This window comes from Semicossyphus pulcher, unplaced genomic scaffold (assembly GCF_022749685.1).
Source record: "Semicossyphus pulcher isolate SPU_LCO1_2020_fin unplaced genomic scaffold, fSemPul1.0.p SCAF_7, whole genome shotgun sequence".
Classification (NCBI taxonomy): Eukaryota; Metazoa; Chordata; class Actinopteri; order Labriformes; family Labridae; genus Semicossyphus; species Semicossyphus pulcher.
In genome coordinates this window covers 6,478,239-6,503,947 of record NW_027211748.1, presented here as the reverse complement: position 1 = coordinate 6,503,947, position 25,709 = coordinate 6,478,239, and the positions used below count along the sequence as shown (strand labels likewise).

At 40.0% G+C, this 25,709-nt stretch overlaps 2 protein-coding genes across 2 annotated transcripts; both read left to right on the top strand.

The window, feature by feature from the left end:
• The first annotated feature begins 1,175 nt into the window (after nt 1–1,175).
• On the top strand, nt 1,176–13,408 carry LOC138611250 (receptor-interacting serine/threonine-protein kinase 2-like). The gene is made up of 11 exons (XM_069684232.1): nt 1,176–1,389; nt 2,544–2,697; nt 3,398–3,553; nt 5,408–5,565; nt 6,137–6,186; nt 6,307–6,468; nt 7,130–7,215; nt 9,789–9,890; nt 10,004–10,094; nt 10,289–10,492; nt 10,777–13,408. The coding sequence occupies exons 1-11, from the start codon at nt 1,190–1,192 to the stop codon at nt 11,154–11,156; spliced, it is 1,743 nt and encodes a 580-aa protein (XP_069540333.1). The 5' UTR covers nt 1,176–1,189; the 3' UTR covers nt 11,157–13,408.
• Nucleotides 13,409–15,053: 1,645 nt separating this feature from the next.
• On the top strand, nt 15,054–23,469 carry LOC138611251 (Y+L amino acid transporter 2). The gene is made up of 10 exons (XM_069684233.1): nt 15,054–15,123; nt 15,422–15,951; nt 17,087–17,212; nt 17,288–17,432; nt 19,035–19,158; nt 19,802–19,905; nt 19,987–20,083; nt 20,201–20,350; nt 21,157–21,340; nt 22,355–23,469. The coding sequence occupies exons 2-10, from the start codon at nt 15,432–15,434 to the stop codon at nt 22,447–22,449; spliced, it is 1,545 nt and encodes a 514-aa protein (XP_069540334.1). The 5' UTR covers nt 15,054–15,123; nt 15,422–15,431; the 3' UTR covers nt 22,450–23,469.
• Nucleotides 23,470–25,709: the final 2,240 nt, after the last annotated feature.

The window sequence follows — 25,709 nt, the reverse complement described above, 5'->3', positions numbered from 1 at the left end:
AATATAAGAAGCAATTAAACCGTGGTGACTGAGCTGTTGACACTGTGTGTGTCACAGTGGTGTCACATTACAAGGTGTGAATCATGTGTTTCCATCCCCCTATAGAGGAAGAGCACTTCCTGTTTCTATAAAGCACCAACAACATAACGAACCTTAAAGGCTTAATGTCTAGAAACAATATTATGATTACAATATATATTGAATGGGATTTCATATGAAAATAAGTTAGTAACACAATAATTATCTACCTATCTATCTATCCACTATCTATCTATCTATCTATCTATCTATCTATCTATCTATCTATCCACTATCTATCTATCTATCTATCTATCTATCTAGTTGGTATAAGTTATTTGATATTGCTAAAAGTTGCTTTTGAGATGTGACACTGAATCGTCCTCACTAGACACAATAAAGTTTTTACTTTATATATTTTTTTATATCTATGTACACATGATGACATCGACATGTGAATAGGAGACTCACGAGTTTGGGGAATTCCAGCATGTTAAAAACCCTTTCATTTACTGTTGAGTTCAAGGGAGATTTTTTCCCCACGAAACAGAAACAAAAATGTGAATTTGAAGCCTAAACAATGTAATATTTAAATAAACTATTACACAGTATTGTCATATTTCACGTGCTCAGTCTGTTGTTTGTCTTTTAAATTGACCAGATTTATGAAGTCCGGAAATGCAGCAGTGAGCTTTTAGGAAAATAAGTCCAAGTAAAAAGTAAAATTTAGATTATCTGTTTGAAATCCTTGAAACCTATGGACTTAAACGCAGCTTGTAAAAACCCGGAAGCGTGTCGTCATTAGCAACAACAAACCCACCTGCCTTCTGAATGACAGCGCAGCTCAACAGCAGCTTTCTGTTGTTACACGTCTCAGCCTGTGACAACCGGTCAGAGGCAGCCTGGCAGCATATCATGAATAAACGGGCACGTGAACGCGCAAACATTTAATTTTATGGGGTTTTTTTCGTGGGAAAACTGGCGAACCGTCCATCAGCCGCTCTTCTCCTCCACTGCATGAACGTTAGCTTAGCATGCTAGCAGTCAGCGACATTATGGCATGCGTTTAAATGAGCCAGCCCTTCCTCATTGCATTTACCAAAAGGGGCAGTTCTGCTTTCAGCGGCTGATAAGTCCTCAGAGACTTCCCGTGAAGGGCTTACTACCTGCTATGGAGCCGTCCGCGGCTATGGGATGTGTGAACATTGGCAGTCTGACCAGCACCTTACCCGTGATCCCCTACCAGAAGCTGACCGACCTGTACTACCTGAGCAGAGGGGGCTTCGGCACCGTGTTCAAGGCGCAGCACTCAGACTGGAGGACCACTGTGGCCATCAAGTGCCTGAAACTCGACGCTCCTGTTGGAGAAAGGTACACTGTGTGGAAGAGAAAATCTAGTTGAACAATTCAGGCCATAAATATAGTGTTTAGAAGGTATTTAAATGCTGTAAATTTGTGCTCTCTTAAATGTGTTACAGTGAACTTGTACACAAAATTCAGCCTTTATTGTACAGACAAAAACAATGGTGGAAATCAGAGCTCAGAGATTTTAATCTGTCAGTTTAATCCAATCTAAAGCTTGCAGGTAGATTTGAATCAGATTAATAGTGTCCCAGGTGTAACTTCATCGCTCTGTGGAGCAGCTGCACGTTTCTCTTTGGATGATAGATCACTCTGCCTGCCAGCTGTTCAGGTGGAGAAATGAAACCTGCTTTTATCCACACATTTAGACCTGCATAAATGAACTGTATATGGCTTTATTAAGGGTATATTTTAATTTAAGAGAAGACATCTGACCTTTGTGATGATGTGAGAGCAGTTGACTCATAAGATAAGATACGATTAGATAGACTTTATTGATCCCCCATTGGAGGAAATTGACTCGTTACAACAGCTCAAAGTGAAGGACAGGACAGACTCATGTTTAAATCACACATATCAGAGTCAGAGTCACAGAGTCGCACCTGGTCATAATAATTCTTGATTTTCTAAAATGAAGGATTCCTTACAGATTGTTACAGAATTATACAGAAAGCACATTTCATCAGCAGGAGATTAAACAGGTATAACATCCGCTACACATCCACAAGTTTTCTCAAGCATATCTCAATATTTACTATTATTGTGAAGTGTTTTCACTTCTGTTGACCAGCTGCCAGCTCTGTCTCTAGATTACATCATCATTCTGCTTTAATGTGGTTTAGATTCAACGTAAAATGACTTTCACTTTTCCACACACAAATTCGTAGTCCTTACATATTTTAGAACAGAAACTCTACTTTGTAGGGGGGGAAAAAACTACAACTACTTTTAATTCCACATATTTCTATCTCTTTATTTAAGATTAATATCTTACAGTATCAAGATTAATATTGAGTTAATGATTTCAACTTCTATGAGTCACTCCTTTTCCCTGCTTCTTGTAACTCTGTGTACACATACACCACTGTAAATGTCATCACCGTTGTGGCATTTGTGTCTGAGAGTAAACAAACACTGACTCTGTGTCCCCGGCTGTGCTTCAGAGAGAGGAACTGCCTGCTGAAGGAGGCCGAGGTGCTGCACAAAGCCAGGTTCAACTACATCATCCAGATCTTTGGCATCTGCAACGAGCCCGAGTTCTTCTGCCTCGTCACAGAGTTTATGAGCAATGGCTCTCTGGATCTGTTACTGCACGAGGTAAGGGAGTCACTTCATAGCACAAAGAGCCATTCATTCAGAGGCATTTCTAGTGCTAACAACATAATCCAAGGCTCATTGTCAAAGAATTATTACGGATTTAGAGGTAAATAGACACCAGATTTCCTTGCTGGAAGGCGTTTATATTGTTTTCTGTTTCATTCAGGGAAGAAGAAGAAGAAGTAAAATCTATCTACCTTAAACTTGTAATGTTGAACTTAGAAAAGAATTGTTTTTTAAGACACATTCACAGATGTAGAGAACATCGTAAACGTCCCACGGTTCTTGTTTTTGCACTTTTGTTGCCAAAAAGTCTGAAGTGAAGGAGCCTCTTTGTTTATTTTGTCGGGCTGCTCCACATCTAGCTGTGTCTCTTCTATGTCTCATTCGTGCCATCACATTCGTGCCTGTGCGGCGCCAAGTAAAAGTGAAACTTGGACGTTTTCAGAGTCTAAAATGAAAGTTTGAAACAAGCAGGAGAAATGAAGCCGAGCCGTGAGGAAAGCAGATAAAAATAGTTTGGGGAAATTCCCACTTGTCCTGGTGTTGTAAATCTTCTCTTGCGTCACTCTTGAATGCTCTGCTTTGTCATCTTAATGCAGTTTAACACACCCTTCCCCTCTACATGTGTAGAAATACATGTTGTATTGTTACTTTATTGATATTTGAATCCCTGCTGTCGTGATGTCTCTGCCCACAGAAGGAGATGTACCCTGTGCTCGCCTGGCCTCTGCGACTGAGGATTCTGTACGAGATCGCCCTGGGGGTAAACTTCCTCCACAACATGAACCCCCCTCTCTTACATCATGACCTGAAGACGCAGAACATCCTGCTGGACGGTGAATTTCATGTAAAGGTATGTGTGTGTCAGCAAGCAGGTGGAACAGTGGGACGTGTGTGAAACAAATGTTTGAGAAATTCCCTGAGACAGCCTGACTACACTGTTATCTGTATTAACACTGTGTGTGTGTGTGTGTGTGTGTGTGTGTGTGTGTGTGTGTGTGTGTGTGTGTGTGTGTGTGTTCATGGTTAAATATTGACTTCCATGTATTAACTACAGAGCTGACCCAGGGGCATTTTAGGACTTGAAAACATCTGGGGCTTAGCCAAATACATCTGGGGCTAACCTCACACCTTGTAGGGGGGTCCGGGGGCAGCCGGCGGTTGTTCATTTTGTGGCCATAATTAAATTGTTCATCTCATCTTCATCGTTCAGATTTCCCGACTCCCTCGAATGCATCAGAAATGATCGATCCGATCGCCGTTCAACAAACGAGCATTTCAAAAGTTGTTTCTTCTCCTCTTGATGACAGACCTGACAAAGCTTCATTTTTACTTTTTAGACATCTGCATGATGATGTTGAAATTTCGGCAAAGACCCGTTAATTACAAGACAAAAAAAACATCAAAAGCTGTAATAGAAAAAACACTGCAGACTCGCAGCACAGAGAGGGGGAGAGCTGCTGTGCAGGCGCACAGAGGGAGGGAGTAAGCAGGTGATCACGGACTGAAGTGACGACGTGATATGAAACTTTGTTTGATCATGAAACCCAATGATCCTCTAAACAACCATTGACATGACAACGCCATCATGCTTGTGCAGAGCTCTACTGCGCCCCAAATAACAATTGAAACTTCCACTACAGTACATTAAAATAAACCTTAAGGGCTAGGATCAAACATTCGGGGCTAAAGCCACTGAGCTGACCCACACATATACTTAATTATTTTTATTACAACAGAAACAATAACTCAATTAAACTAAATATCTTTGAGATTAGTAACATTTTGTATGTTAAACTGGTAACCTCGAGGATCTCAGTTTTGTTCTCTTTGTTAGTTCAGCCATAGTAGATTACCGTTTACTCGCAACACTTGCAGAGTGCGGAAAAGCAGTCGCTTAGCTCCACCTACCCTCTCTGGCAGACCAACCACTGCTGGCTGATGGAAAACGCGTCACTAACTGGGCGCCGCACCCAGTCTGTAATAATACTATATACTGCAAATGCAAAGGCTTTCATCAGTGGGCCATAGGCTCAATCACCATTGTGTTACCTCATTCAGCGATAGACAGAGACTTAACAGACATTTATTAACATGAAAATCTTACTTTTTATTATTATTTATTATTATTGATTATTTCTTTAAAGCAATAAGTTTGAAGATGTCATCTTGAGCACTGACAACATTGTAAATTAATTAATAGATAATTGGCAAATCGCTCATTTTATTTCATTTCTTTATTGTGCAAAAGGACAAGATTAAGTCTTTTTACAAGCAGACTTGTGTGTTTTTAGAATGTCTTAAAGAGCGAAGAAAATACACTTTACAAACAATAGTTTTTATACACTGTAACATACCTCATTCAAATGCTATAGCAGTATATAGTATATAGTATAGTAAAATCAGAAAATAAGAGCGACTGGAACGTGAAGCAGGAAAGCTGTTCCACATGACCGGAGCTAATGAAAGTAATTTTTTTTATAATTGACACTTTAACTTGAAGAGCTGCTTCAAAAGCACTTTGTGCCAGTAAAGACAGTGTGCCATAATAACTGCAAATATCCCTAACATTTATTCCACAACACGGCTTACATCCTTGCTGCCCCAGTCAGTCGTCTTTATCTGACAACAGAAACGAGCTTTGTTTACAAACATGTCTTCAGAGGGTCCTTAACCGATGTTAATGTTCTGCTGTTGTTCTGTTCAGATTGCAGACTTTGGCCTCTCAAAGTGGAGACAGCTGTCTGTCAGCAAAGGCTCGGGGTCCAAGCCCACAGAGATGGGGGGCACAGTGATCTACATGCCCCCCGAGAAGTACGAACCATCCAAGAGCCGGCGGGCCGACGTGAAGCACGATATGTACAGGTGACACGTCAGATCCACTTAACCAGTGTTTAGAAAAAAGGTTCTCCAGTAATCTGCGTGTTTTTGTGTCCATACCATATTTCAGAATAATGTTAATGTACAGGATGTTTTTTTGTTCATTGCTTAAGATTGAGCACTATCTGTGAATGAATGAATTCTTGATGACTTCACGCTCTCAAAGTGTGCATGTGCCAGAGTGACTCTCGAGCTCGATCAGCATGACGGGGGACAGTTTCAGGAAATGTTTCTGTCAGGCGGGTTGAATCAATGTGGAGGAGGTTGAATTGTCAGCATATCGAAACCAAACTGTGTAGGGTGTGTGCCCCAGGGCTGTTTCTGTCAGTCTTTCTGGGGAAATGACCTGCCTCAAGCATTCTGTCAGAAAAAGGGAGTTTTGACTATTACGGAAGAATTTTCAATTAGTCTAGTAAAGTTGATGATCCCTCTCTGGAATGCTGCAACACATCGGCGTGTCGTAAAGTCCCTCAGCTCTGAGGGAAAGTACCGGTCATAAAGGATGATGCAACTCTACTTTCCCTGACTGTTTCTCTCCTTCATGTTCACTTTGTAGCTATGCCATCATCATGTGGGAGGTCTTGTCCAGGCAGATTCCTTTTGAAGGTAACACACATTTCAGTGTGTCAAACTGTCACTCTCACTCTGTTCACTCACTCTTTGCTTGAGCTTTATCTCTGCCACCAGATTAAACCCTGATCTGTGTGTTTGTTTGTGTGTGCTCAGACGTGACCAACCCCATGCAGATCATGTTCAGCGTGTTGCGTGGGACTCGACCTGACACCGGTCTCGACAGTCTGTCTGCTAACATCCCCAGCAGAGACACCCTCATCAGTTTAATGACCTGCGGCTGGACCAACAACCCCGACGAGCGGCCCTCCTTCCTCCGTAAGCTGAAACCTTAGGGCCTAATTTCTGACACGTGATTACAAACTCTGACCCTCTCAGAGGTTTGAGCCATTTCACCTTTTTTCCATCATGTTGCGTAAAAAGCAAATCCTCCTTTCCGGTGCTGAATTTCACCATGACAGAGCAGTGACTCACAGTGCGGAAATTTTCTCTGCTTTCTTCACCAAAACTCATTTTTTTATAAAACTGGAAGAGACCCTTCCTAGGCCTTAGGGCATGTATGCACACCAGGTCCATGACTGTAAAGCTAAAATGGTAGCTGTGATATTTTGAGGAAATAGCTCCTGAAACACTGACACACCCACACGACATGCTGTCACAGCAACACCTCCACATTACACAGCGTATTTTCCACATAGAGAAAAATTAACCCCTCAAATTAAATATTCTCTGCTGAAACCTGTAAAATGTGAACTTGAATGTAAAAGATTACTAGTTTCATTTTATTAACAAACACACAGAAATCTCCGGTGAATGTCGGGGAGTTTCTGACAAACCTCAGGCTGAGAGAGCTGTGGTTAGAAAAACACACAGGGCTAAAATAACAGCGATACTAGTTGGATGATGTTTTGTCTGCACTGTTTCAATTACTTTCTGTTTCACCAGCACTAAATCTGTGATGTGTTTACTTTTATTTCAGAGTGTCTGATCGAGCTGGAGCCCATGGTGAGAAAGTTCGATGAAATTGAGTTCCTGGAAGCCGTGCTGGAGATCAAGAGGGCAAAGGTCAGTCAGGAGTCTTCTCACACTCTTGGTTAACTGTTTCTAAAGAAGAAGAGGGGAGAGAGATGACATGAGATAAAGAGAGTGAGTTGGGGAATAACATGCAACAAAAATCCCCTGACACGCTGTGGTTCATGGCCAGGTCTCACAGATCTGATTACCTGAATCGATGAAAATTGAAATTATCTTAACAGAATATAGACACCAGTGATGTGCTGTAGAGAAAAGTTGGCTTCATACTTAAAGCTGTCAGCTTAAGTCATTTATTGTAGTCCCTATTAGTTTATACTGATAAAAATAATGGCAAATATGTGTAGAAGTTACCAGAGCCTGAGCTGATGGTATATTGCTTAATTAAAGAGGGGGTATTATGCTGTTTCATATGTTAAGATATATGTAAAGTTACAATGTTGGATGTTCAGACTAAACGTGGGTGAAGTTTCAAATCTGTAGGTAAAATTATGTTTGAGTAAATCCCCAGGCTTCTCAGCTCAGTCTGCAGGCTGCTGTGAGCGCCAGGTTTCACACCGTTTTTTCTACACGCTGCTGACTGAGTGGTGTCAGGCAGAGGCTGTATGAGGGCCCGCACAGAGCAGCAGTGAGAGAAAAAGTTTTTTTTAACTGTAAATTATGATAAGCTACGCCACAGGTATCACAGAGTGAAATATGAAGCTTGAAATAAGCATAATACCCCCCTTTAATTATTCATGCTTTTAGTTCTACACACCAACATTTTTGTAATGTACTTTATACTGGTATTAGTCAGAGCTCCCCCCACGAACTCCAGATGGTTTAGAACACCACTGCTTGAATATTAACAGGCACCCACAAAGACCAGCACATCACTCATGTGCTTGCCAGCTTTTAAACACTGGCTGTCCGTTTTTAATCAATTCGATGTTAAGATATTATTGATTACTTTCAAACCTTTAATCGGCCTTGCCCCAAAATATATTACAGATCTTTTGACCCCTTATGTGCCTGGGCGTTCCCTAAGATCAGTGGAGCTCTGTTGGTTGTTCCTTAATCTCGACTGGCAACCAAAAGTGACCAGGCCTTTGCAGTCAGAGCCGTCAGGCTGTGGAGCTCTCTGCCGATTACAATAAGACAAGCCACAACTTAACTTCTTTTAAATCCTCTCTGAAAACTTTCTTTTTCATGAATTCTTTATTCTTTTCTGTTATTTGTAGCCACTTTCCTTGAATCGTTCTGTATTTTTCTGTGAAGCACTTTGTAACCTTGTTAAGAAAAGTACTACATAAATAACATTATTATTTCAGCAAACAGCACACAGAGAAAATATATAACAAAAATAATGATTTCTTAAAAGGAGAAAATAAATCATTACTCTTCAATTTGCTTCTTAACCAACTCCCTCTTACAGGAAACTGTTTTATTTCCAGACTGTAGGTGTTCAGTTGTACACACTGTTGGGTTTCAGCTGTGGGTGATTGTACCTGTACAGTGAAGGTCAAAGCTGTCCACATGTGTAATACTGAGAGTGAAACAAACAGCCACATTGTCACTTGGTCTTCCCTGGAACCTGATTATTTAAACACTAGTAATAGTCACATCATGTTCATGCTGTTTGTGTCAGTGGTAACAATGGTCTGTCTGTGGATGGACAGAGGAATCCCCCTGCTCAGGATACAAACTGTAGCTCACTAAAAACCTTACCCATGTGTGCAATTTGGGGCATTTTAATTTGTACTATGACTTAGAAAGAATGACAAGTCATAAAGTTGAGTAGAGTTTTCCCATAAACACATCCTTCCTCTTTTCGCTCTCACTGTCTGTGGTGTGGTAAATGTGTGTGCACATGAGTTAAACAAATTTGTTTTTCCAGTTAAAAAAACGTTTGAAAATACTTTTGTTTTTATTGTAAGTTTGATAAAAGCCCAGTAAGTCACTGTGGTTAAAGGAATAGTTCAAGTAAGAGATAATGTACAGTGAGAATTAAATCTATAATTTGACACAAAATCGTGTGAAGAATTCTCACATAATCAGCTTATCATAGTTGTACATGTATACACTTTATTTTTCCCCTATTTACTGTATACACATTACTGATGTTAAGAAGCCTATAGTTTTTGATTGGTGTTTGTTATAGTGCAAGTATGACCTGTCAATCATTTTGGGAGTTAAAGCTCATTCAAAGCCTGTTTTTAAAATGTGTTAGTAGTAATAAATGGTGACAAAAAAGTACTTTTTATTGTGTGTACAGCTTTAAAACTCTGCTAGACAAGAGGAGGCTTCATTTCCAGCAGCACTTAAAGGCAGCAGAACTTCCCCCAGGGGAAACGTAAGAAGCAGTGAAGTGAATATTTATCTGTGTGGTTGGATACTTTAAAAAAAACCACTTCCTCTCCACAAGCAGTGTGACACGTTTCACAGTCATTTCCCTCTTTTTTGAACTGTATTAAAACATGTTCCCTTGTGTTTTATTATATTTGTGTAACGACAGACTCTTTGGCTTTGTCATATTTGATTAAACACATTTTAACAGTTTTATAGTTCTCTACTAATCTCCTCTGTCAGTAAGTCTCATTTTCCTCTTCGTGCTTGTTCCTGCACAGTTGGTGGGCAGATCCAGCTGCTGTTCAGCCCAGTCTGAGTGTGAGAAGAGGAGCGAGGAGGGGTCCCTGAACATGCTGAAGGACAGGCACAGCCCCTGGCCAGTAAGAAGCTAATCAACAACAATATTAATCTGGGATGCATTTCTTTATCTGAGCCTCGTTTGTTTGTTGTATTATGGCTTTAATATCTATATGAAACTGTCTGTCTGCCACAGGAGAGCTCCACCTCAGGCTCAGGCTCTTGCTCCTCTCAGGACACAGACATTTCTCTACCGGCCGGCCTCATCAGCAGCAATCTCTCTAAAGGTGATCACAGCAGGACTTTTCTTTCATGTATCTGTCTCATTTAAAGAGTGGGTAAGCTGCTGTGAGCTCGATATAAAACATCTAAGGGCGTGACATTGACTAGAAAAACGCACAGAAGAGATTAAACATGAAACAAATGAGTACTTAGACTTTACTATGAATGTGTTTGAACATTTTCTTTCTCTCTGATGTAGAGGGGCTTCCGTCGTCGTTCTTAGCTCACAATCTAGATCCTCCTGAGTCTTTAAAGGACCACTGCGCAGTCAACAATCTCAACGGCTACCAGAGTGCCCGACCCATGACAGAAATGAACATCCCCATCAAACCAGGGGTGCCCGTTCCTGAATACGAGACACGCCTAGATAATCTCACCCTCAAACCTCAGCCTCAGCTGCAAGGTACAAGAACCTAAAGCATGGAGTATGATTTGTGTAAAGATAAAGATTGGTAAAGATACCAATAATTATAATAATACAACCCAAGACTGTTAAATATACTGTAGTAAATAGCCGAGCAGTTGTCATGCAGAATAAGCCTTTAATAAGTGTGTTATAATGGTTAATAAATGGCTAATATGCTTCTGATATGCAGGCAAATAAGCATCTTGTTAGTGTTGAATATGAGTGCATTTTAAAGACGTATAACCTCGATCTGAATCCCTCTTCTCACTCCTCTCCTGCAGAAAATTACTCTCCTCCCTTGCAACACTCTCCCACCTCAGAAGGCCCGGTCGCTCTGTGGATCTCGACACACCGCGAGGAGATCGTCTCGCAGATGACGGAGGCCTGTCTGAACCAGTGCCTGGACGCCTTGCTGTCCCGCTCCTTGCTGATGCGCGAGGATTACGAACTCGTTCGAAACCAGCCCACGCGCACCGCCAAGGTCCGCGAGCTCCTGGACAACTGTCACCGACACAAAGAGGACTTCTGCCGCATTGTCGCCCGCAAGCTGTACGACAACAGGCAGATGGGGCTGCAGCCTTACCCGCCCGAAATCAGCTCACCTACAGTCATCGTCCCCACAGCTCCGCCACTGTCTGTGTCACACGGTAGGAACGTGTAGCGGCAGTCACAGACAAACAGTGGAAACAATCCAGATAACAGACTGTGCCAACTTTACACTATGCTGAGCTGAAAGCTGTCAAGCGTCCTCAAGATGTTCCTGTCAGTCTCTCCTTGAAAAAACAGGAATGGCTTTCCACAAAAGAGTCACAGGTACAAAAAGAAGCTGTTAGCATTAGTTTAATTTCCACTCATCAACAGAGACAAAAGTTATATTCTGTACGATCAGAATCAAAGATATTGACTGAATCAGTGATTTAATTTAACCATTTTGTGGATTCAGTGAGGTGATTTATTTTTAAGTCCCGTCATTTTGAGTGTTTTCTTGTTTTGTTATGTTATACTTTTGTCTCCAAAGCTCAGTTACTATTATGGGAATGTGTTTATTCTAATTTGTACAACACAAACATCTTTGATACACTCAGTTGATCTGAGTAAATGACAAGATGACTGTTAACATGCTGGAAACCTGCAGCAAAAATAATACTTATTCCTATTGGAGCAATCTTAACTTAAAGCATCATGTAGTCACGGGTTAAACATCCTCCGCCTGCGTGAGGAACCAGGAGAGTCTGTGTCTTTGCAAGTATGACCTACATTAAAGGAGTGAGAGAGTGCACAGTCAAGTGCTGCTAATGATAGCATCTAACTCTGTGGACTAGTTTGACTGCAGCTGAATGGAAAGTTTTTAGCTCTTCCTGGGCTCTTTTAGTTTTTCACTGCTGAGCTAAAGAGAGTCACTGGGACACGGAGTAAAGAGGAAGTTGAGATCGTAATATGACACTCAGAATGAGAGGGAAGTGTGTGCGTCTCTTCACGTCTGTGTCTGGATTAAAAGTGGACCAAAGTGATTTATTTGGCTCGTCTCAGTAGAGGTGTCACCTCTCAGTATTGCTAATAATGATTCATGTGGATACTTCCAGAGTTACAGTTTATCATTAGACTCTGAGCTAAGTTTAACATGTTCTTCTACAGAGCAAAGACTACTGCAAACCTGCTCTGCTTGTAGCAGTTGTCAAGTGTACCTGCTTTATACAGTTCAGTCTTGACTCCTACAACCTTTTCTACCGTAACAGTGCTTCCTCTGCTTATACCCACAGAAACAACAGTTTGTACAGTATTTTTCTCTCCTTTTATCATAAAAGACATCAGTAAATGTAAGTAAGTACAATAGCAGCAGTTTATTTGTATAGACGGAAGTTATAACTACTGTATTTTGTCATTTACACATAAATACATTTGTTCCAGTTGTGGTTAAGAGAAAAAGGATGTCTGTATCAATGGCACAGGTGTTACTTTCAGTCCCCCTTTAAGCCATGCTTGTGTACATGAATATGGGTTAAACATTATTCTCAAATTAGTTTGAGAGTCCAAGCAGCAGTCTAAAACCATAACATATTACATTTACGGTCTTAAAAAACAGCAAATATTCACATTTAGGAAGCTGAAATGCAATTTTTTTGGTGTTTATGCAAAGAAAAAAATACAGATTTTTCAAAATGTTTCAGAATAATTGAACTTCAAATTGATTAATCAACAGATCAATTGTATTTATGCGTGTAGTTAGAGCTGTATTCATCACTGCCTTCACTTCATCCAATTGTTGCTATAATAAGTTATTTAGCTGCGGCGTTACCATCTATAAATTCACCATAAAACAACCTTTGTTTTGTTCCCATTACGCTAATCAGACTCACTTTTTCCTTTTATTACATGGCTGCAGGTTCCCCATTCTTCTTAATCGTACACTTTGTTACAGTAAATGATATAAAGTTATTTAAATGACAACAGAAAGGCCGAACAAGGTTGATATGCTTCCATAATGTTGGACTTGTATTGCCTTGTCTTTGATAACTGTGCCTCATATTCTGCATTTAGTCTCAACTATAGTGAAGTGCGAAACCTTTTTTACACACATCGAGCATAGTTGAGTAAAATGATACAGATTTTATAACCTAAATATGTTGTTTCATATTTTTACAGTAGATTATAATTTAATCTTTTTATATGTATGTTTCCATTTTTGTGATCTCTTGTTAAAAACATTGTTTTCTTTATTAAGTGAATATTTAATATTTGTAAAAATGGCCTTCCGTAAACTTCGGCCTGCTTTAGTTCCCACTGTCAGTGTCAGTTCATCAAACAACCATAATATGTGTTAAGTTCAGTTGATGTGCTGCTGTTGATGTGCAGAAACTATGGTTTTTCATTTATTCTATCAAACTGTTCATTAAAAAAGGTACTCTGATTTTACTCCTGCCTGCTTTGTTCTTCTGTCTTCCAGATTCTATTTTTATGCAACATTATTCTTAAAGCAGTTTTCACTCTTTTAACACCGAGACAAAAAAAACAATTACATAGGACAAAACAACTAAAAGGATAGACACAGATACTCCAAAGGGACCACAAAGAGACACAAAACAACTACAATAAGACACGTAACCATAGAGATGGAAATGACCACAGAGACACACAATACATAAACAGATACAAAACATGAGCAAAGAAATGGGAAACCGCAAAGACACAAATCAACGACAAAGAGGCTTAAATAAACGAAAAAGCAGTTTCATAAAAGCACAACAACTTAAAACGACAAAGAGACACTAAACAACTAGAAAACAACAAAACACAGAGAATCAAAATTACACACAATCACAAAGACATGCAAAGCAACAACAAAGACACACAAAACTACGAAGCAACAACAAACAGAGACACAGAAACGACCACAAATTAACACCAAAACAACTACAAAGCAACAAAAAAGGGGAAACATCCACAAAACAACACAAGACAGCTAAGACACACAACTACAAAGACACAACAAAGAGAATCAAAATGAGAACAAAAACACAGAGAGAGAAAAAACAGCTAAGAGACACAACACAACTAGAAAGACATAACAAAGAGAATCAAAATGTGAACAAAAACACAGAGAAAAAAAACAGCAAAGAAACACAAATCAACCCCAAAAAGATGCCAGAAAAACACAAACAACTTTATAGTGACATGAAAGAACTACAAAGTCACACAGAGTAACAACAAAGATACAAAAACCCACAAATGAGTGTAAAACAACAAAAGAAGGACAAAACATCTACAAAAGACGCATTAAACAACTGAAACAACACAAAAGACCCAAGAGACTACAAATGATACAAATTCTCAGAGATGCAAAGTTACAAAAAATAGAGACAAACAGCATCAAAGAGACACAAAGTTAACTGCATGCAAAAAACACAAAGAGGAAGAAAAAAACAACTCAAAAAAAGACTCAACATTACTACAAAGAGACACAAACCACTACAGAGCTACACAAAACAACTACAAAGAGAAACCAGACAACTACAAAGCAACAAAAACAAAGACACAATCATAAAGAGAATTCATGTAATGACTAACAGACACAAAACTACAAAGAGAAACAAAACAACCACAAAGCAACAACAAAAGGACAAAACAACAAACAGACAATAAAAACAAACTGACCACAAGATGCAACAACTTTAAAAAGTCACAGTTGTAATGCTGCAGGTGTGGGTGGCCTTTAACATGTTACATTGTCTTACAAACCGTCCATTAACTTACTCATTAGTAATGTATTGTTGATACACGATACACTTCATATTATACAATCTACTGACTGTATCCTGTGTGTTGACCCAGAAGCAGCCTGACTCCCTGTATCTTAGCTGCTGATGGCTCCCTGGGGGCAGGGACGAGGTCTTCTCGTCTCTGAAAATAGCTCAGGGGGGGAACACGAGAGTGCGGTTCGCCTGGTGCTGGAAAAATACTCAATGTGGTTGTGCTGGGCTGCAGGGATTGCAACATCGACTGTCCTGCTGCTGCCTCTTACATGTGGTCTCACCAATGTCTCACCACCCGGTTCAGAGGAGCAGTACTGAGCTGAGGACGACTCAGAGGAACAAATACACCTGTTGATATTCCATTAGTGAGCATATAAAGTAAGTTTGCTTTGTACTTTTGTCTTCTATGCCATAAAATAAATGACCTTAAATTGACTTTGTTCCTGTCTCGATGAGGCAAAGATAGGACTACGGGGGGAAAGTTATTGCTGTATCATGCATGTGTTGGGCCACATGCTGAGCTTTTCTGGTACCGTGGATCACGGTAGCTTCTCATTTGCTAAATTAGACTTTAAAGGATATATTATTTATATATGTTTATAGAGATTAGCGGTGCACTTTTGATGTTAAATTGAAAGAATCCACTTTAATTCTTGTTCTATCATCTCCATACCAGCCCTGCACTAATGGGGGATCTGAGGCAGAAGATGGGGGTCGTGTCACAGACGATATGTCCGAGTTCAAGAGCTTCATCTGACGGGGACCTAAAGGCCCCAAATAAAGTGAAAACAGAGAAAGTGCAGATGAAGAGAGAAATCTCCCTCATCAATGGGATCTGCCTCATTGTTGGAAACATGATCGGCTCGGGGATCTTTGTCTCGCCGAAGGGTGTGCTCATGCACAGCGGCTCTTACGGGCTGTCGTTGCTGGTTTGGGCCGCTGGAGGAATCTTCTCAGTGTTCGGGGCTTTGTGCTACGCAGAGCTCGGCACCACCATCGGCAAGTCTGGAGCCAGCTACGTCTACATCCTGGAGTCGTTTGGAGGCTTCCTGGCTTTCATCCGTCTGTGGACGTCCATCCTGCTGATCGAGCCGGCCAGCCAGGCGATCATATCATTGACCTTTGCCAACTACCTGGTGGAGGCTTTCTACCCCACCTGCCAGCCGCCGTACGACTCTATACGACTTATTGCTGCAGCCTGCCTCTGTAAGAAACACTTGTGCGTCTGAATGAGTGTGTGAGATGAGGTCACAGTTTTAGCTTTAAATTCTAGGTTGTGCTCTTTTTCACTACGAAAGTGACCTATGTAGTGTATGTGTCCTTTGTAACACAAATGTCCGAAAAGTAACATCTGTTACAAAAAAAAATACAGACAGGAAAACTCACTTTACTGCGCCAGGTATTGATGTGAGATTGATCACTTTGAATAAACCCAAGAAGACACTTGGAGGATCAGTGTGTAAGATGTAGGGGGCTCTATTGGCAGAAATGTGTTTCATAGCAGTAGGTCCTTTACCATGCAGGCTACCTTGTTCCATATCATGTTGCTTCAGTAGCACAGAATGGACAAATCAAAGGTGGCTCTGGCCTTTCGGATGAGAGGTGAAACGTCTTCAAGAACTTCAACCAAGTCCAGTTACCTTTTGGATTAAGCTTAGAGTTCAGTCATTACCTCTTTACAAAGTAGTTATCATTGTTAGGATTCCGACAGTCGTCATACCCAAAAGAAAGAGGCATGCATGTATACCAGCGTTACTGTTTTAAATATTACTTCATTGATAGCAGCCTCACTCTCCTAACACAGTATCGCAGGTGTATAAAGTTACTGCTTATGCAAACCCAACATTTCCTACTGCTGCCAATTCCCTTTGGGTGAACACATTTGCAAGGTTGGCTTTTATTGCGAAACAGTCACATAAAACTAGGACCAGGAGATTAAACCAGGAGTTAAAAAAAACAGCCTTACGTCCTACCAAGGATGACATGTCATCCATTGGTCCATTGGTGGAGAGGTATTACGGTCCCAGCACATATTTAGCAATCAATTTAGTTCCAAACCCAGTAACCCTGAGCGTGTGGAGCTGGCATCAGCTATAGTTAGACGGCCAGGCCTTTAAAATACCACCAGCGTTTACAGCCTGGCTTTGTGCAGTGAAGAATGCCGTTAGCAGAAGTGGTATTCAGGTTAGAGATCAGTGATACCATGAGTCATGAGCCGCTGAGTGTCGGTTTCTGTGGCCTCGTACTGAATGTGGGCCAATATGTGATACAGAGGAGGGGGTCAGTGATGTTGGGTATGGGTCTTTAAGCTCTACTACTACTATTTCTTTGGTCTGTCCAGGTATGCTCATCTTCATCAACTGTGCCTACGTCAAATGGGGCAATCTGGTCACGGACATTTTCACGTACGCCAAACTCATGGCACTCATTCTCGTCATCATAATGGGAATCCTGAAAGCATCTACAGGTAGAGGACATCAATACGGAGGAAACATGCAAACATGAGTGATAGTGTTTTAACCTTTGACTTTTCTTTGTGTAGGAGAATCAAAGAGCTTTGAGAGTCCATTTGAGGGCTCCTCCACGGATCCCGGAGCGATCGCTCTGGCTCTCTACTCAGCTCTCTTTTCGTACTCCGGCTGGGATACACTCAACTTTGTGACTGAGGAGATTCAGAACCCAGACAGGTAACACACTCATTAAACACATATATTTATTTTTGGGCTGTAAGGTTAATTTTAAAAGTAACTGTCCAACATTATTTAAAACTGCTCAAATCTGTATGCTGGTATTCACTGTGGATCAAATGACATGTGAAAGGGTTGCTTGAAGTGATGAACCCTCAGAGATTTATCATTATCAATCTACAATTACCCTCAGCTCTGCCAAGGATTGAAGCAATATAGTTAATAGCTTTTGGTTACCCTGCCTGCAACGTTTTGGTTCAGCCTCCCTGCTTTTCTTGCTGGTCCAAGTCATGCTAGCATTGTTTTTAGATATGTTAGTAGCCGTAGGATGACTCGCAGCCCCTGAAGCCCTGCTGAAGAGTGTTGGAGTGTCATAGATTTTAAGAGTGATAATCTCAAAGATTTTCATGGTAGGCAGAGTTAATCGGCCGCTTTTCCGGTCTCTGCAAGTGTTGCGAGTAAACAGTAATCTACTATGGCTGAACAAACAAAGAAAGATCAATGACTACAGATACTTCAAAAATAATGCAGTAAGGCAAACAGTCTAAGAAGGAAAGCAGCCGTCAGCGAGGAAAATCAAGAGTTACAACCTTGGAAGTCACACATGCAACACTGTCTGGATATCTGGGAAGTGTGTTCCCGCAATTACCATTTATCGCCATAGGTGCCGCCAAAGACTACAAAACTGAAATCTTCGAAATTAGCTCTTTTACAAACTTCCTTATTCAGTGCTTTTACTGGTGTGCGTTTGTTTTAGAGAGGAGAAGACCTCTGTGGATAATTTGGCTCTCAGTTAAAATATAATAAACAATGAACACTGAGGAATCCTCACCTAAAAAACAACCGAGCACCTCCAAACAAGCTAGTGCTAGCTTATCTCACAGGCCCTCCTGAGTTCAAGTGTAAAAGATGAACACATTTTGACCCTCACTGTGAAGTTGAAAGCCTGCCATAGTGATTCTCATTAATTGCTCTGTTACAATAAAGCAGCCAAAAAAACAAAAATGCAAATATTCGACTGACAAAATGCGAGTCAACTGGGGGTCTTATCCAATGATTAGTCGACTGTTCAGCTTTTCAGGGTCAGCATTTACTCACTATCAGACAAAAATTACAGCTCTTTTGTCCCAAAAAAAGAAGAAAAAAAAAACGAGCAAAAAATGAATGCACTGCACGATACCTGGCCAGCACACAGCAGAGAGACAAAGATAGCAACTTGCTAGCTAACATAGCGGACATAGCGATAGACTTCAAATGAATGTCAGTGTGGTTCCATAACTGCTGTAAATAAGAAGCTTTTTGCTAACATGTTAGCTAAGATAAACAAATGTCAGTTTTGTGATTACAGCTTTTTTCTGCTGCCACCAGAGTGGCCAAAATATTAGGTGCAGTATTCTCAGATAACTTTTACAAGAAATGTTGTAACACAGCCAGATAAAATTCTCTCATGTATGGATTTATTCCCTTTTGGCTTGTTTTGAAACAAGCTAGTACTGTTGGGATTTTTCCGATATCCAAGTTACCTGGAATTTGTTATTGCATTTATCTCTTGTAATGTGTTTACTGCATTTTCAGTGAGTCAGTAACCACTCTGTGTTGTAGGAATCTGCCGCTGGCCATCGCCATCTCCATGCCCATAGTGACCATCATCTACCTTCTGACTAACGTAGCGTATTATGTGGTTCTGGACATGCCGTCTCTGCTGGCTAGTGACGCTGTCGCCGTGGTAAGACACACGCCGTCACCTGAGAAAGATATTCAACCTGCTGCTAATTATAGTCCTGCTTTGCTTAGAAGCACTTGAGCCCAGACGTCTTGCACTCTGGCATCAGAAACTGCATGTTGGTAGCATAACTGTGCCTGTCTGAGGCTCCGTCTGTGGAGTGTGTGATCCATTGAATGGCCTCTGAAGCCCGGCCATTGATTAATGGGTGTCAGTTCTCTGTTCACTTTGAAGGACAGGATGCTGTGGATTTGAGAAGTGGCTGTTGGCTGCTAGCTTAGCACAAAGACGGACTCTTATTTTCTTCCCTTTTTTACAGAACCAGAAGTGTTAAAAAGATAATTAGCCCCTTTACCAGAGGTTATGTGCCAGACTATTTCTTGGCCAGGAACAGAAACTTCCTAGAGGCCGACTTGATTGCTTGGAAACTGGTCCCGGCCAAGAAACAGGCCTGATTACAAGAACCGGCCTGCTTAGAAAAAGTTGACCCCAGGCGTTTTGTACTCTGGCATCAGAAACTGCATGTTGGTTGCATAATGTCAGTGACATGTTCATAATTGAATGGTCTGGGGTATTTAAAGGCAAACACATCTTCTTCATCCAGAGAGTGCACTTTGAAATAATCAAGGTTAATCTGACTCCACAGACGTTTGGGAATGCAGTGCTGGGGCCGTTTAAGTGGATCATCCCTGTTTCAGTGGCCATGTCCTGCTACGGAGGACTCAATGCTTCCGTCATCGCTGCCTCACGGTAAACACTGAACAGATACTGACTGAACCTTCACACATGATGAGTATGTTGCTCATAATTTCTTCTTTGTCGACCATGCAGGTTGTTTTTTGTCGGGGCCAGAGAGGGTCACCTCCCCAACAGTCTGAGTCTGATTCACGTGGAGCGCTACACACCCATACCTGCCCTGCTGTTCAATGTGAGGACCATTTAACTTACTCCTGAACGCTAAGACGATTCCTTAAACGTACATTGAAAACACATTAAAAAAGATTTCTGTTAAAAAGACCCCTCTCATTGTGCTGTGGCTCTGCAGGGGTTGATGGGTCTGATCTTCCTTTGTGTGGAGGATGTCTTCCAGCTCATCAACTACTTCAGCTTCAGTTACTGGCTCTATGTGGGTCTGTCTGTGGCGGGCCTCATCTACCTGCGCATCACTCAGCCGGACAGACACAGGCCCGTGAAGGTACTGCTTCTTTTATTGTTCACATTCACACTCAATTAATGTAATATATGATGGAAATGTGCATATATTGTATGCACAATACTAAATTTCCCATGGGGATTAAAAGCATTGTTGTTTCATTCTCTTCAGTACGGTGGCCATTGAGCTCCAAAAACAAAACTATTAAAAAAAAAACACATTTCTGAAAACACAACCATTACCCAAAAAACAACAGTTCAGATTTGAAAATTGTACGTTTACATCTCTTGTGTTGAGTTTTTTGAAATGTTGTTTTTACCTTGGGGGCCACCGTACTTAAGGCTGACCACGATAAATAAAAATATAATAAGTGTGCAGTAAAAAATATATGAATAAAAGTTAAACTAAGAAAAAAAAAATACATTATAGCTTATGTTAAGTGTATAGGTGGGCTGTGCAATGTTTCAGTATAAATATTAAAAGTGCACATGACACAGTTGTAAGGCAGATTATATTATAAAATGTTGTTTACACTTGAGTGCAAATATGCAAATAAGATCCACAGAGGACAATCAGAGAGATTTCACCATCCTGATGGCCTGAGGGAAGGATGTTTTTCTTCGTCCTCTTCAACATACTTTTTTTGTGTCAAATGAACAAGGCGGCCCGAGGCATATTTGTACACACAAGTAATTCAGTCATTTTGTGCCTTTTTTTTGATCATCAAACATAACCTGAAACACTGATAATACAGTTTCTATTTCATGCTTGAGTCCTCTGCATATAGACACACAAGATACTCAGACATATCAGAGTTTAACCAGATTTCTGTCTTTCTCTCTCCACAGTTGACGTTGTTCTTCCCCTTCATCTACTGTCTGTGCAGCCTGTTCTTAGTCATCGTCCCTCTGTACGGAGACACCATCAACTCCCTCATAGGAATCGGCATCGCGCTCTCTGGAGTGCCGGTTTATTATGTGGGCATTTACCTGCCAGAGGAGAGGAGGCCCAAATTCTTACACAAGTTAAACAGTAAGTCTTAGAGTCAAATCTATGGAAGCCGAGAGCGGCCATGCTTTTTTTTTTTGTTCACTGTAATCTCAAGATCACAAGTTAATTAATTTGTTATCTCAATTTGTAGTTCTTTATATTTATCCCATGATCATGGGAAAAGTTGTTTTCCCCTGATAAATTAACTTAATGCCAGGAGAAAATAACCTGAGCTAACAAATTAATTAATATGTGATCTCTAGATAATGGCATTGAAAAAATATTAGTAAGCGCAGCTGGTCTGAGCTTCCATCCAAATATATAACTTAAATATAAAATTGTGTTTGAATGTTGTGGAGATAAATTCCAAACTGTTGTCTGCATGTATCCTTTCAACATAGGTCAGCATAGTTTTTACGTCATGCACGCTAATTCTAGCCTGTTATTAACGTCTAAGCATGGGTGTGACCAGCTGCTCACTTGTAAACATATCTTTGTCTTCATTAGCGAACAAAGGTTTTTAAATGTTCTTCGCCTAATCGGACAATTTGCTGTCACTTAGATGTCATTTAAATACATTCATATTCAGATTAGGGTTGAATAGTATTTTATACAATTGATATCAATTTAATTTGCCACATTTAATTAAGTGTAAGAGTAGTTAAGTGTAATCAATGTACTTGTACACAAAGATGCTAACTGGTACAACCGGTTTTCATTATGTTGGGTTACAACCATGTAACAACTTTAGCTAGCACTGCACCAAATGAGACTCACCTGTGTTTCAATTTATATATCCTACAGTGTCAACTTACAATTTAATTCTTATTAGCAGTAAACTTTGAATGGTTTATGACAGCGAACACGTGTGTGTGGCTTGTCAAAAAATATCACATATGTAGTTAAAAATGTCTCTGAGTGAAAAGAGAAAATGTTAGAGTAATGACGATTCTTCCATTCAGAAAATATAGCAGTGTCCTTGTGTCATAAATATGAACAATAACAACAACAAAAATTCCCTTGTAACTGACTTCTCCACATCTTTTCTTCCTACAGCTTTTGTGACCAGATTCACCCAGAAGCTTCTCTACTGCTGCATGACTGAATTTGACACCGAGACAGAAGCACAAGCAGGCAGTAAAACTCAGTGAGCTGCAGACAAACCTCTTCGCTCAGTGAGCAGCTTCCTTCTGGAGGCCCGGGTCCTGTCCATGTGCTGACATTCATGTTCCCCGGACGTCGAAACACCAGGCCTTTCATAGACAGAGCGGTGAGGGAACTCGTGTGTAAAAAAAGGTCTGAGATCTCAAGTGACTCTGCAGGAAAGGAGCACGTGAGAAACTGTGACTTTGTTCTGAAAATTAAACTTTTCTACAGAGATCAAGAAATATCTTCTATGAGGATTCAGTGAACGATCTGTACAAAACCAGTCACATGTTACTTTTTAGACTTTTGTGATTTGTCTGCAAAAGACATCAAAAAATGATTGTGTGGCTGGAATACAATCATGTTAACGCTCCAAATATGCAGTTGTATATTTATTTGTGCTTATTTTTGTATCTTTATACAGTTTAATTTCACATTTAAATGTAAATAACCCATGTGAAACATCAGATTGACTCCTGAAGCAGTTTCAGTACAGTTCCTTTGTTTAAGTCACTTTTATTCACTTTAAATGTTTGATTTCAATCACAATTAATATTGTCACTTTATAATCACCTGGAGTGTATTTGGGTGTTGCTGCCTTTAAGCAAGAATACATTTTTTACTGTTTTAATAAAGCTTTTTAACAAACTTCATCACAACATCACACAATCATCAGATGTCACACTGGATTATGTGACTGATCCGGTGTCTGTTGTGTCTGCAGGCATATTACATGTGCACAAACTAGATTTTTCAGATCTCACTCATTGGCATCTACTTGTTCCATCATTGTCGGACCAGTTTGATCACGCCGTTATGACTCATCTACAGGAAGGGAGAGTAACTGAAAACTCTCCCTGTTCTAACTTCAAAGTGCAGCAGGTTGGACTGTAACTGCAGGTCCAGTATTTATGCAGATTTCATGTCAAGTTTATTTGTGGTAATGGTTCCATTTAAAAGATGTAGCAAAAATTGCATTTATTGAGAAATAGCCAGATAGCATTTAAATGATAGGTAACACTGTAGTCTCAAGTTATTTTAGTTTTGTTGAATGTTTTAAATTAGTTGTAATTAAAACAAACAATATGTATTAGTTTCTTGATAATTTTAATAATGTTAAACTGCAAAACCATAAAAAAAAAAACCATATATATTTGTGTATTAATATGTGCATTTATATGAAAACACACTCTGTAATAAAAATGTGTTTTTCCTTATCTTTTCCACTACACTGCTGTTCATATGTGGCTTATTTCTTTAAAGCTTTGCAGTTGTGAGGCTGACTTGTTTTGCAAAGAACTAATATATCTTAACATGCAGCCTAATGTGTGATGACTTTTCTAAGGGATTCGCCTCACAGTCTTGGAGAATTTATAAAACACTGCGAACAAATCTACTATAGAAATAAATGAAAAATCCACAAACAAACAAAAAACCACACACACACACACACACCCCCCCATATTTAGAGCCACACAAAGACTGTATATAGATGGACGAAATAACAGCTCCCTCAAAGTGCAGCCAAAACATTTCAAGTGCCCCCTGCTGACTGGCTGCAGTATAGGTCATAAAGCCCGCCTCCTCCATGTTAACAGGTGGGACATGAGTCAAACTATAAAATTAAAATACACGCCAAATAAATGTTTCTCAAACATGGTTTCTGTCATTATAGTTAGTTCTTATCATGCTGATTTATGTCCAAGTGTTCATTTGACAAGTTTATTTTTAATTAGTTATTTGATGCTGTCAAAATGATGATTGACAGCTCTGTTGACAAATACGGCTCCTGCAGCCGATCAGCTCTGGATTAGCAGAGTGGAGGATGACCGGCGAGAGGAAACATAACTAAAACAATCACTACAGTCATTGAAGTTTCCATACCTGTGAACGTTAACCTCAGACCAACACAAGACGCTGTTCTGCTGATAAACACGCCAGCGAGCAGGATCCTTGCTGTTTTTTTGCTAAGTGTGTGTTTTGGTTAGCAGAAGTGGCTACGGCGGCGTCACCCGCTGATCTATCTGCGCAACTCTGGCTCCAAATGGCGTACGTATATACAGTCATTGGAGCCACACAGCAAATATGATTCATTTTTGCGCGTCATGAGACTTCAGACTTTCTTGTGCCAATAGGGCATTTTGATAGGTAGTATAGTTTTCTCGTAATCACAGTAAATGTTTTGTGAAAATTCTGGAGCGTTTTCAGATTTTACAATGAGTGTGTATTGTGCGGAATGTTCAGGACAAGAGTGGATGACATCATCGCTAGAGTGAAGAGGAGCTTTGAAATATCTATAAAATCTTCTCAACATTTTGCTCTGTAGCCCTCAATTTTCACCCCACAAACACAATTTTAACAACAAAATGCAGGGAAATTTCTCTTTTTGCTCTTGATAGATTTCGAAGCAAAATGCATTTACAGTTTTTGCATAAAGAGCATCCAAGCAAGAGGAGCGGTGACACACTGGCCAATCTACTCTAATGTTAAATGTCACCAGAAATCTTTCATGTGAACCACTTGGGAGCACTTTTTGAATCTGCTCCTGTGCTCACATTTTTGACATAACACACATGAAACCCACATCAACGTGTTCAGCAGATTCTTCTGGTCCGGAAAATATACCTCATTTAGACGATAGCAATTACAGTTTGACCTTAATTAAGCACTTTTGAGAGGTGAGTATTCATCTTTATCACTCTCTTTTTTTCTTCAAATAACCTTTGCATTCTCTCTCTCTCACTCACTTGCTTGCTCACTCTCCCTACATAATCCTCAATGATACTAATATCAATACTTAGTACTGGCATTACTTGGATCGTCAACCCAGCAGTAGCAGCAGTCACGCTCAATATTTCTTAAGAAATTATCTACTTACAAAGTCTATATTCTTATTCTTAGTAAGACAGTATTTAATACAATTTTAAAAAGAGCTGTTATTATGAAACCTACTGTTATGTTTGATGGGTCGAGCTCATACCACACACTAACAAGCCCTGGGAGACTTATAAATACAACTCAACCACATATGACTCATGTCTCATTTTATTATTTCTCTGAGTCTGTAACAGAAAGATGTAGTTTTATTGAAGTGTGTTTTATTTGCTAAAAACAAAAAACATCATTCATACAGGATTTTTATACTGATCAGTCTTACCTGTCAGCTGTCCTGCAGTTAATTTCAATGAATTTACGTTACAAAAATAACTGGTTTCAGTGAATGTAACTTTTAACTACAGTTACAGCACATTTTTAAACTATAACC

Coding starts and splice junctions, on each gene's coding strand:
- LOC138611250 (XM_069684232.1), top strand. CDS start 1,190: ATGGAGCCGTCCGCGGCTATGGGATGTGTGAACATTGGCAGTCTGACC. Junction 3,554..5,407: donor ACGGTGAATTTCATGTAAAG/GTATGTGTGTGT, acceptor TGTTCTGTTCAG/ATTGCAGACTTTGGCCTCTC. Junction 5,566..6,136: donor GTGAAGCACGATATGTACAG/GTGACACGTCAG, acceptor TTCACTTTGTAG/CTATGCCATCATCATGTGGG.
- LOC138611251 (XM_069684233.1), top strand. CDS start 15,432: ATGGGGGATCTGAGGCAGAAGATGGGGGTCGTGTCACAGACGATATGT. Junction 15,952..17,086: donor TATTGCTGCAGCCTGCCTCT/GTAAGAAACACT, acceptor TGGTCTGTCCAG/GTATGCTCATCTTCATCAAC. Junction 20,084..20,200: donor TACCTGCCCTGCTGTTCAAT/GTGAGGACCATT, acceptor GTGGCTCTGCAG/GGGTTGATGGGTCTGATCTT.